At 51.1% G+C, this 11,370-nt stretch overlaps 1 protein-coding gene across 2 annotated transcripts; it reads left to right on the plus strand.

The window, feature by feature from the left end:
• Positions 1 to 3,054: 3,054 nt before the first annotated feature.
• Positions 3,055 to 10,294, plus strand: DNAJB2 (DnaJ heat shock protein family (Hsp40) member B2). 2 transcript variants are annotated; one of them, XM_081260566.1, is made up of 10 exons: positions 3,055 to 3,163; positions 3,513 to 3,612; positions 4,159 to 4,268; positions 5,396 to 5,449; positions 5,614 to 5,736; positions 6,600 to 6,692; positions 6,906 to 7,008; positions 7,148 to 7,218; positions 8,065 to 8,274; positions 9,406 to 10,294. In XM_081260566.1, the coding sequence occupies exons 2-10, from the start codon at positions 3,548 to 3,550 to the stop codon at positions 9,414 to 9,416; spliced, it is 840 nt and encodes a 279-aa protein (XP_081116692.1). In that variant the 5' UTR covers positions 3,055 to 3,163; positions 3,513 to 3,547; the 3' UTR covers positions 9,417 to 10,294. The 2 variants fall into 2 exon arrangements, with proteins under 2 accessions (XP_081116692.1, XP_081116691.1); XM_081260565.1 differs by lacking the exon at positions 9,406 to 10,294 and having other exon boundaries at positions 8,065 to 9,399.
• Positions 10,295 to 11,370: the final 1,076 nt, after the last annotated feature.

Consider the following 11,370-nt stretch of genomic DNA (forward strand, 5'->3'; position numbering starts at 1 on the left):
GTACCCCATATTGCTCTTTAGAAAGCATACCAAAGCCTAGAGACATGGCTCAGTGGTAAAGCACCTGTGTAGCATGCACAAGGCCCCGAGTTCAATTCCCAGCACCACAAAGTGACCAGGAAAAAAAAAGTTAACAGAAATTATACCAAATTACCTGCCCTCCCACTACCAACATACGAGAACATCTGAGCCTTGCTCATATGATGTATTTATACTCTTTGATCCTTGTCAATCATTCAATAAGTAGCTGGATGTGGTGGTACTTGCCTGTAATCCTAGTGACTCTAAAGGCTGAGGCAGGAGGATTCAAATTGAAGGCCAGCCTCTGCAATTTAGCAAGACCCTATCTCAAAATTAAAAAAAAAAAATAATACAAAGGCTGGGGATATAGCTTTGTGGCAGAGTGCCCCTGGGCTCAATCCCTGGTACCACAAAAAAAGTAAAGTAAGGTATTTTGTTACACTGTTTGGTTTATTTTAGTACCACGGATTGGACCTAGGGTGGCTTGGCCACTAATCCGCATCCACAGCCCTTTTCTTGTATTTTATTTTGACACAGGGTCTGGCTGAGTTGCTTAGTGCCTTGCTAAATTGCTGAGATGACTTTAACTTGCAATCTTCCTGCCTCAGCCTCTAGAGCCCCTGGGATTACAGGCCTTTGTCACTGGCAGCAGTTTTTGCTTATAATTCTTTTGTTATGAATGAGATTGAGCATCTTTTCATGTATTTTGAAGCTAGTGCTTCCTCTTCTGTGAGTTGTCTGTGCCCTTTGCCCATTTTCAAAATTACAGTGGAGACCTGAGGATGCAGCTCAGGGATACAGCACTGCCCAGCATATGTGAGGCCCTGGGTTCCATCCCCAGTATTGAAAAAAATTGCAAAAAATTGCAAAAAAATTTTTTTCTTATTAATTTGTTGAATTTGTGGACAAAGGAAATTAACCCTTTGTTTGCTAGATGCATTCAATATAATTTCTCTTGGTTGTCATTTGTCTATGTCCTTTGACTATGTTCCAACTAGATTTTCATCTCCCTGAGCACAGGGACAGGAACTGAAACCTTTTGAATTTCTACCCTTGTATCATGTCACATATACGGGAGGTGCTAGACAAATGTCTGTTGAGGTGAGAGAAGTAAGAAGATAAAGACAATGGCTTGGAAGATTTTCAAGTGACCCAGCCTACATTTTGCTTTTATACAAAATCTGAGTCCTCAGTCTTTGGATCAGTCAAGACTCCTGTTGTAAACAGCAGAAAGGAACTCTGATAAATTTATAAAATCAACAAAACAACACCCCTTCCCCACCTCCACAAATGTAGTAGCACACAGAATCAAAGCAAGAGCTTGAAAACAAGGCTCAGCAAACAGGCAAGCACCAGGGCAAGCTTGGCCACCTGTGTAGGAGATACTTGCCCCTCCACCAACTTCAGTGCCCATGCCTCTCTTATAACAGATAATTGAGGCTGACAGTTTCTTCGCCAGACACTAGAGGCCACTGCAGGCCCCATGGCAGTCACCACCAGGCAGAAATGGATTGTCATCTACCTACATCTGCTGTTTGGTGACTTGTTCCAGATTTAAAGTCCCAGTTACAGCACCTGCTTGGCAGACCTTATATCTTTCGCGTGCCCTTCCCACTGTTAGAGCTGGGAAGTCTGAGAGAGCAAGCCCTGGTGCTTTTGTGGCAGATGGCCATGTGGCAGGGACTGTGCAATGGAAATTCCCCAAAGGTAGATGGGAATTCCCCAAATGTAAGCAGAAGATTCTGGTGATGGACAGCCAGGAAAACTGGACAAATGCACACCACCTTCTTCCCTCATGTCCAGCTCAAGCCCTTATCTTTGATGAAGCATTCCTGGGTCACCCATCTGGAAACACTTTTCTGGACTTATTAACAGTTACTCCTTGAGCCAACTGTGATGACAGAGATGGTTGTACTAATGATACAGAATAGGTACTGTGACCCATTTGACTTTCAAACAACCCTAGGCATTACCTATATTTAAAAGAGAAAAAAGTGAGCCCACAGAGGTTTCCTTAAGTCACAGAGCAGTGCCAGGTTGCAAACCCAGGTCTGTTTCCAAAAGCCCTGGGGATAGGTTATCACATCAAGTTTTAGTCTTCCTTCTCCTTTCCTCTCCCTCTTCCTCTATTTCTTTTCTTTTTTCTTTCTTTCTTTTTTCAGTGCTGGGTACGGAACTCAGGGCATCATGCATGCTGCGCAAGTGCTTTACCACAAAGCTATGCTCCAATCCCTGTGTTCTTTATACATGCTGGTAGCATCTAGTAGTAGAAGATCTGCTTGTGGATTGGCTGTATAGTACCTAGTAAGAGCCATTTCTGGAAGGTTCTCTAACTCTCTCACAAAGCCTGAACCCGGGAATCATTTTTGAGGTGGAACAGGGCTATTCCAACATTGGTTTGAGAAGAAAAACCTTGAATCTGGGGAGTTTCTTTTTACTGTCTCCTATAACCTCACCTCTCCCAAATGTGTCAAACTGTCACCAAGGGATTTGCATCTGTTGGTTATTTAATTATCCAACGGATCTTTTGGAACACTGACTACTGCCCTATTTACTAGTGAAAAAAAGGACACAATCTCTGCCCTATGGAATTTACATTCTAGTGGGGGAGGTGACGGTGACTCAAATAAGCAAACCAATAAATGCTAATTTGTGGCTCTGACAAGCGTGCTGAGGGAAATGCCGCGAGACGCTCTAAAAGGCAGGTCTAACCTACTCAAGGAGTGTTAGGGCAGACTTTTTTGAAGGCCAGGGCTTGGAACACGGATCCGAAGAAGGGGAGGAGTTAGGCGAGTCGGTGGGTCTTGGAGGCAACCGTGACCTCCGGGTGAGTTCCAATGGATTACAGAGTGTTACAGCCGAGAGACATCGGGACCAGGGCCAAGCACCTTGCTCGTGGGCTGCTTTTGCCTCGGTTTGCGCCAGTGCATCACGCCTGGATGGGCTGCCCTGGCCTCAGCTTCCCAGGTCGCACCTGGGGATGACGTAGCCGCTGTGCTTGCCCAAAATAGCAAGCTCCGCCCCCATCTCCCAGCAGCCCCTGCCGTCGCCCTCCCCTCGGTGTGACGGGTGGAGCCGGCCTTCTCCCAGTCTCTAGTAGTTTCCGTGCAGCTGACGCATGCTTGTCGCACAGCTGGGCCGGGTGCGTCCTACGCAGCAGCCGCGAGCCGTGCCGCCCGTGCCAGACGGTTCCCGGCGGGGGGCTGGGGCGGGACTCCGGCACCGAGGTGCTGCCGGGCCCGCGTAAGGCGGGGGCCCGACCCAGGGTGCTGAATTTAGGGGGCTCTGATAGGGCTCCCCGGGCCTGCGCATCCAGATAGCCCTGGGCACCGGCTTGCGGGGGCAGATAAAGCAGCGGAAGGAGTCTCGCTGCGGCTGCAAGCACCGCCCCGCGGGCTCCGCTACCACCTCCGAGAGCCTCCCTCCCCCGGGGGTCTCCGCCATAGGGAGGGGCTGCTGGTACCCTTTGCCTGACTCCTTCTTTCCTGCAGCCCGGAGAGGCCTGCCTGACGACTGACGGGTTGCCATGGCATCCTACTACGAGATTCTAGATGTGCCGCGAAGTGCATCCGCTGATGACATCAAGAAGGCGTAAGTGCCTCCGCTGTGCATCAGAAAACCTCCCACTCCCTGCCCCACCCCCCACCCCCAGTGCCATGGGGCCTTTCAGAGTGATACCTGCAGGACCAAGGAGACCCCTGCAAGAATAAAAGGAGGAAGTTCAGAGAAAGACCAAGTCGTTCTGGAAGCTACACTGTGGGTCCTTCTCCAGTGCCTCTCTTCCGTCCCTTCCACTCCCCTCCTCTAGATGTGGGCTTTCTCCACATGCAGCTCAAAGATGCCCAGATTCTAGGAGGAGGGTCAGTGTTCTTTTATCCTCTGTGCTGATCCAGTTAGGGTCAGGGCGGGGGCATTCTCACTCTGGCATTAATATCTGCTCATCATGTGGTTCCAGCCCTGGCACAGAAGGGAGAGAGAAGAGCTCCATGAAAAGATGGCAACAGAGCAGCCTCTGCAGCTGGGGTGGGCTGGGGTACAAGCTGTGAAAGGACAGTGGTGGGCTAAGGGAGAATGGATGGGTGCTTCAGTTCCCTGGTGGGAAGAGCCTGACCCTCCCCTTGCACCCACTTCCTGCAGGTATCGTCGGAAGGCTCTACAGTGGCACCCAGACAAGAACCCGGATAATAAAGAGTTTGCTGAAAAGAAATTTAAGGAGGTGGCTGAGGCCTATGAAGTGCTGTCTGACAGTAAGGCCCTGGGTCAGGACAGGGCCCAGCACATCCTCTCTCTCTACTCATGCCCATCAGATTCCTTCCCAAAGCCATCCCTCTGCCACCTGCCTCCATTTTTCAAACTTGGCATTTAAGTGCCCCCTTCCATAGGAAGAGCTTTGTCTCCTCCCTACTCTCTGGAGAGTGGCATGGGTCCTGACCAGGGAAGGGAGCAGGGCAGGTGACCAATGTATTTGAGCCTTCTCCGTGCCAGGCCTTGATAATTTCCATGGGTCCTCTCAGGCAACCTGTGAGGCAGGTTTTCTTACTCCCATTTCATAGGCAAGGAGTCTGAGAGAGGTGAAAAAACTTGCTCAGGGTCTCACAGAGCATGAATGAGTCCAGGTGTGCCTTTTATGTTTTATTCTGTGGTGCTGGGGATAAAACCCAGGTCCTTGCACATGCTAGGCAAGTGCTCAACAATTGAGCTACACTCCTGACCCTGAATCTGTCTTTTATTCATTCATTTGAAAACTATTGATTAGAATTTTACAGTGACAGGCACTAATTGGGTACTGGGGCGGACAAGCAGGCATTGCCCTTGTCCTGAGGTCAGCAAAGATAGATAATAATTGTAGCTTGTGAAGAGCATTTTGAAGGAGAGTACCAGGGTGCTGTGGTAGGGAATAATGAGCACCTGGTTTGTTATGGTGGTCTCAGAAGGTCTCTCTAAGGAGTTGACATTCAGGCTAAGTTCTGACTAATAATTACATAGTGATAATTAGCTGATATTTATTTTTTGCATTGCTGAAGATTGAACCCAGGGTGCTAGGCAAGCGCTGTACCACTGAGCTATACCCCAGCTCCTACCCAACATTTATTGAGCGCTCGTTATGTGTCAAGCATGGTGCTAAGCAGTTTACATGAATTATTTCATTTAATCCTTGCAATAGCCCTAGGAGGTAGTTGCTATTGTCCGTTTTACAGATGAGGCACCAGCTGTGCCAAGGGCTAAACCCATAGCCTGTGTGCCCTGAACACCCTCCTGTACTCTGCTCCCCAAAACTTCAGTCTCTGGGCAATCTTTTGAGGGCTATGCTAGCCTGGAAGGGTGGGCCTGACATCCCAGAGGGAGGGAGAAGTAATCAGGTCTCTTTTTTCAGAGCATAAGCGGGAGATCTACGACCGCTACGGCCGAGAAGGGCTGACTGGGGCAGGTAGGCTGGACCTGGGGATGGAAGTGGGTCAGGGAGGAAGGGGGAGGGCAGACTCCTGCCATGAAAAGCTTTCTGTGAGGCTCCTGGCCATGCCATTGGTGGCATCTTTGTCTTGAGGTGAGACACACACCCTAAGCTTCCCTCTCATGCTGTGTCTCCTCCAGCATCTGGTCCCTCTCGGGCAGAAAGTGGTGGTGGTGGGCCTGGCTTCACCTTTACCTTCCGAAGTCCTGAAGAAGTCTTCCGTGAGTTCTTCGGGAGTGGAGACCCTTTTGCAGAACTTTTTGGTGAGTGGACCCAGATGTGCTCAGAATGGCTCAGCTTCCCCTTTCAGGCCTGATCTCTGTCAGCTGGGAGGCCCTTAGCCAGGAAGCTGACAGACAAGCTGAATTCCACAGGCAAAAGATCTTGTGCAGTGGGTGTGTGTCCAGTGAGAGCTGGGACAGAACCTTACACATGCCAGAACTCACGTGACCCACTAGTGACACTTTACAGACTGGTCTTATTAAATGACAACAACAGTAACACATTGTTAGACTTCCACAATAACAGCCATGAGAGCAAGACTCAAAGCATCATGTGACAATAATAGTAGCATTACCCATAACAACATATACTAGGTTTTGAAAGATTAATGTCAAGTATTTTACATCCCCAGTTCTCTTCTGAACCACCTTAGAGGTGAGTAATTTTAATCCCCATTTAAAGATGTATAAACTAAAAAGAAAGAAATAAAAATTGATAAACTGAGGCACAGATAGCTTGTTTAAGAGTCACACAGCAAATGGCAAAAGCCAGGACTCCCTGCTGTTCCTGCCTATCATCACATCATCCTTAATTGCCTATGTGGAAGGAGCCATCTGCCCTTCCTTTTATGTTTCTCCCTTCCTTCTTTCCTTTTTTCCTTCATTCCTTCCAGAACTGGTTGTTCTGGAAGGAACAAAGGAAGAACAGAACTAACCACTGAGGATATTCATATACTACCTTCAAAAGGAACTTATTTTGTGAAGAAGTTCATCCAAAAACAACAAAAAATCAGAAAAGTACCCAGTTGCTTAGCAGTTTGTATTTCTGGATTTATAAGCTAAGTTCACACATTTTGGGGGGAAATCTGCTCCCTAGTAATGGTTGATCTGCTTTCTTGTTGCAGATGACCTGGGCCCCTTCTCAGAGCTTCAGAGTAGAGGCACTCGACACTCGGGCCCCTTCTTTACCTTCTCTTCTTCCTTCCCTGGGCACTCTGGTAAGTGTTGTCTCTTCGCACTTTTAGAAGCTCTGAGTCTTGGAATCTCTACCTCATCTTGTCACTTTTTTAAGCCTGTGCCCTGTATGTAGAGTCCTGCTTCTGGGCAGCTGTATGAGAGGCCTAAGGTCCTTGGCCTTTGGTGTTTTTGTGGCAGTCAGGGCATAGCCTCCCCTAACAGCTTCTCCTCTGCCTCCTTCATCCCAATGCCAGATTTCTCCTCCTCGTCTTTCTCCTTCAGCCCTGGGGCTGGTGCTTTTCGCTCTGTTTCCACATCCACCACTTTTGTCCAAGGACGCCGCATCACAACACGCAGGTGAGAGCTCCTTCTAGGGCCATGTGGGTGAGAGGTCTGAGATTGAGGGGTGGAGGTGAGAGCTGTGTACACCATAGAAAATCTGCCCTGTCCGCTGTGGTGGCCAGAGTCTCTACCAGAATTGTGCTGTCTCCCACAGAATCATGGAGAACGGGCAGGAACGGGTAGAAGTGGAGGAGGACGGGCAGCTGAAGTCAGTCTCCATCAATGGTGAGGAGTGGCTCCACCACCCAGAACTTGCAGGAAGATCAGCTCAGCCCCTACAGCCCCCTCCCCATATGGCTCTTCTCTGAACTCCTGTGCGGGCTGGGCCCTAATGTCAGCCAAAGGCCAGATTTTCAGGATCAGAGATGGCCATGAGAGGGGGAAAGAGTAAACAGATCTCAGCGATACAGCTAATCACTATCACATTAGTGGAGTGCCTTACATTTATAGAGCACTTTATAGTTTTAAAACATTAGCACATATCCAGTATCTCCTGTATTTTTTTAAAAAATATTTTTAGTTGTAGATGAACACAATACTTTTATTTCATTTGTAGTGCTGAGGATCAAACCTAGTGCTTCACACGTGCTTAGAAAAGCACTATACCACTGAGCTACAACCCCAGCCCTCTCCTGTATTCTTAAAGCATCCATGAGAACAAGCAGAGCAGGTGGTATTTGCCTAATTTTATTTGAGGAGACCAAGTCACAGCATAGTTAATGACCCTGACTTTCAAGTAGCTCCTTGTGCAAGATTTCTTCCTATCAAACAAGGGATAAAAGGAACCAGTAACCAAACTCTGGGTGCAGGATTCCTAGAGCAGACGCCACCAACCCTGCTCCCCTCCTCCCCATTGTAACCCCATGCTTGTTGTCTTAATTAATCACTGGAATTATTTGCATATGTACGCTTGATTGCATTCCCATTGCATAGGTGAGAAAAGGGAGGCCCAGGGAAGTTTCATAACTTGCTCAAGGCGAGCCCTAGGGGCTGATGCATGGTGCCCAGTCCTCACCGTGTGAAGGGATGGGCCCCGAGTCTGGAGCCTCATGTTGGTGGTGACTCTTGCAGGTGTCCCAGATGACCTGGCCTTGGGCTTGGAGCTGAGCCGTCGGGAGCAGCAGCAACAGTCAGTCACCTCCAGGTCGGGGGGCATGCAGGTCCGGCCAACCCCTGTATCACGTCCCTCTGAGAGTGACCTCTCTGAGGATGATGAGGACCTGCAGCTTGCCATGGCCTACAGTCTGTCAGAGATGGAAGCAGCTGGGCAGAAGCCGGCAGGTGGGCGGGGGGTGCAGCAACAACGGCAGGGGCAACCCAAGGTCCAACACCAAGATCTGGGTGTGGGGGGGACCCCTGAGGGTGCAAAGGGTGAGGCAACCAAACGTAGCCCATCTCCAGAGGAGAAGGCCTCTCGCTGCCACATCCTTTGAACACCAGGCCCAGCCTGACTTGACTCAGGTCTTGACTTGAGGTCCGGCTGTCAGGAGAGCTGAGTGGAGCATGGCCTGAGTTAAAGCAGCCCATGTCCCTCCACGTTTCCCTCCCAGGCCTGCTGCACTCTGGTGTTGTGGATTTGGAATTTATTTGCTCAGCCTGGGGCTGATAGGTCCCTGGGTGAAGCCCAGGGTCGGGGCATCAGGGCTGTGGAAGGGGCTGAGGATGAGCCCAGATGCACTTGCTGAATGGGGAGTTTCTGAGTGGCATTAGTAGTTTGGATTGGGCCTTTTGTGCCCAGGTTTTCTGCCACCTGTGTTGCCAACTGTATCAAGGAAGGAGGACTTGGCCTGGGGTGCTCTGAGCCGAGTTGGCAGCTACCCTGGGGAGCAGTGCAGGCTGAGCGGCGTCTCTGCTCTGTGTCCAGCTGCAGCCCCCGCTGGTTTCTGTGCAGTGTTGAGCTCTGACTGTCTCTGTGCTTCCCTTCTGTGCTGCTCTCCTTTCTCCTACTCTGCTTTCTGCAACTCCCTGCGGGCCACATCGCTTGCTTTCACTGCCGTCTGGCTAGGACTCCCTTCTTCTTCCTTCCCCGAGAAGCCTCAGTGTGCCCAGGAAGATGCTGGGGCCAGTGGGGCCATGAGGTCTTCTGGGGAGGCTAGCGGGGTGGGGCGGGAGCCTCTCAGCCATCCAGATTTGGAACCGGAGTCCACTCCTCCTCCCTTCCTCTTGCTGCCTCAGCCTGCCCCGGCCCTGGGACTAGGCAGAGGTGAGGCTGGCTAACCCTGGAGAGGTGGGGTAGGGCCAGGTGACCCAGGGGGAGGCCTAGGTGGGGACTGGATCCTATACTACTTTCCCACCATGCATCAGGGCTCAGGGAAAGGCCACAGGGCCAGCCCAGGTGTGCATGCTTGGCTCCATCCTCCACAGCTTGCTGCTGACCCTCTCTCCTGTTACCCGCCCCCGCTCTCTCCCCAGATGTGTTCTGAGCTGGATGTCCAGGATCCACAGTCGCTGCACAGTTCCAACAGGACAGCATCCTCCCCCAAGCATTGGGAGGGGACACTCCATTCCTCTCCCTCACCCATCCTGAGTGTAGAACTGGGGTCTGGGTAGTGGGTGGGGGTCGGGTGGGAGGCATCAGTAGTCTTAGCCTGTGAACTCTCTAACCTGAGTGTTTGCTGCTGTCTCTTGGGGACTACTAGTCCTAGAATGCAGTGCACTCGACCATCTTCCTGCTCAACATAGCCAGGGGAGGTGGTGCCTGGTTACAGATCTGTGCTTCTTGGAGTATGTAGTTCTGGCGCTGGCCAGCTTGTCACTCGCTCTAGACTGGGAGATCTTGTCTTTTGATTTGTTCCTGGCAGGCTAGAATGTGGATGAAGGGGGAATGACCTGAGCCTCAGTTCCCCTGACACCTTGCTGGCCCCGGGGTCGGAGTGGGCAGGTCAAGGACCTGCAATGTCTGAAAGAGGTTCTTTTTCTGCAGGCAGACTGGGGTCTGAGGAACAAGCCAGGGGGGGCAGCAGACTGAGGAAGCAGGGCATGGCCATGGAAGGCTGATGGGCGTGGGCTGGCAGAGCTTGGAAGGGGAGGCCACCCTAGCGGCATGTGACAGGAACTCCAGGCATGCTGCTGCTTGAATGGCTTTCTTTGGCCTCTAACCCTGCTACCCATTCTTTCTCTCCAACATCACAGACGAGCTGCCTCTCCTCCTCCCTGCCTGGGGAGCCCAAGGCTAGGGAGGGGACTGCTGGAGTGGGGTATCATCAGCCCTTGTAGCACTGAGCCTCAGAGACCTATCAAAGCCAGCTGGGCTGAGCTCAAGACAGGAGGGAAACTGGAAGTCAATAAAGCTGTTTTGAGAGCTTGGTAGTATGCTGTGTTCCTTCTTTCCTGGGTGGCTCATGAGGAACCCTGTGGGACGAATGGGTGACACCTCAGGCCTCACCTCCTTTTTGCCCAAACAGCTGCAGGTGCAAGCCTTGCCAGTTGGCAGCAGAAGTCTCCTCCAGGTTGACCAAATTGCCCTCCCCAGTTTGTGGTGGGGCCCTGAGAAATGCTTACATTCTTGGCCCTTTCCTCTTGAGGTCCCACAATCAGTTTTCCCCATGGTGGATATTCCTCTTACAAGGGAGCCACCCACCAATACTGCACAACACAGGCACAGTTAGGACCAGATTAAGTTAAGACTGGAAGCATGAGAGCCTCAGGAAGCCGAGGACTTTGGTGAAAACTTTAAGCCAGATCTCCAGGTCCCTTTACTAAGCCCCTCAGCAGGGTCCTTGCCTCACAGCAGAGGTGTGAGCCAGGGCATCTAGAAGAGTAAGAGTCCTCCCATGCAGAGCTCAGGCCCCAAGCCATCTGGGTCCAGGGAGCAGAGAGCTGGCTACCCTCCCCATTCTCCAGCCATGGCACAAGCACCTTTGCATTGTGGTGCAGGGCAGTGTGATCCGCCTCCATGCATTCTGGGAGAGGCTCTTAGCTTTAACTTCAATAGCCCAAGGGCCTATGATGTATTTTCTTAAAGAAGTAGCCTCTAAAAAAAAAAAAAAAAAGAAGAAGTAGCCTCTATCCTGAAAGAGTGCCAAAAGTTTGTGAAAGTGGCTGTTTTCCCTGCTTCCACCCTGAGATGTTGAGCACATTGGGTTGCACCTTGGTAGAGTGGACGGACAGCAAGGGCCTGTGTTGTTCTGGCTGGTCCCTTCACTTCCCACTCTGGCAGATGGTATTTGCTCTGGGAGACTGAGCCTCTACATGGGTAAGTGGTCCTAACTCCTATGTGGCCCAGGCCTCAGGCTCTGTGTCCACCATCATTGTCCAAGGGCACCTCTTGGCACACAGGTGAGGATTGCTGGGAGAAGGAATGCCTCATAAGGGAGGTACCTGGAAGCTGGGGTGGGACAGAAAGGGAGAAGAATCCCCCCTCACCCCACCCCCCAG

The sequence above is a fragment of the Spermophilus citellus genome (genome assembly GCF_964194105.1).
Source record: "Spermophilus citellus genome assembly, chromosome: 11".
Taxonomy (NCBI): Eukaryota; Metazoa; Chordata; class Mammalia; order Rodentia; family Sciuridae; genus Spermophilus; species Spermophilus citellus.

Excerpts from the sequence above, each read along its gene's own strand:
- DNAJB2 (XM_081260565.1), top strand. The coding sequence starts at position 3,548 with ATGGCATCCTACTACGAGATTCTAGATGTGCCGCGAAGTGCATCCGCT. Across the intron at positions 6,693-6,905 it reads TTCCTTCCCTGGGCACTCTG|ATTTCTCCTCCTCGTCTTTC; the intron begins GTAAGTGTTGTC and ends TCCCAATGCCAG. Across the intron at positions 7,219-8,064 it reads GAAGTCAGTCTCCATCAATG|GTGTCCCAGATGACCTGGCC; the intron begins GTGAGGAGTGGC and ends TGACTCTTGCAG.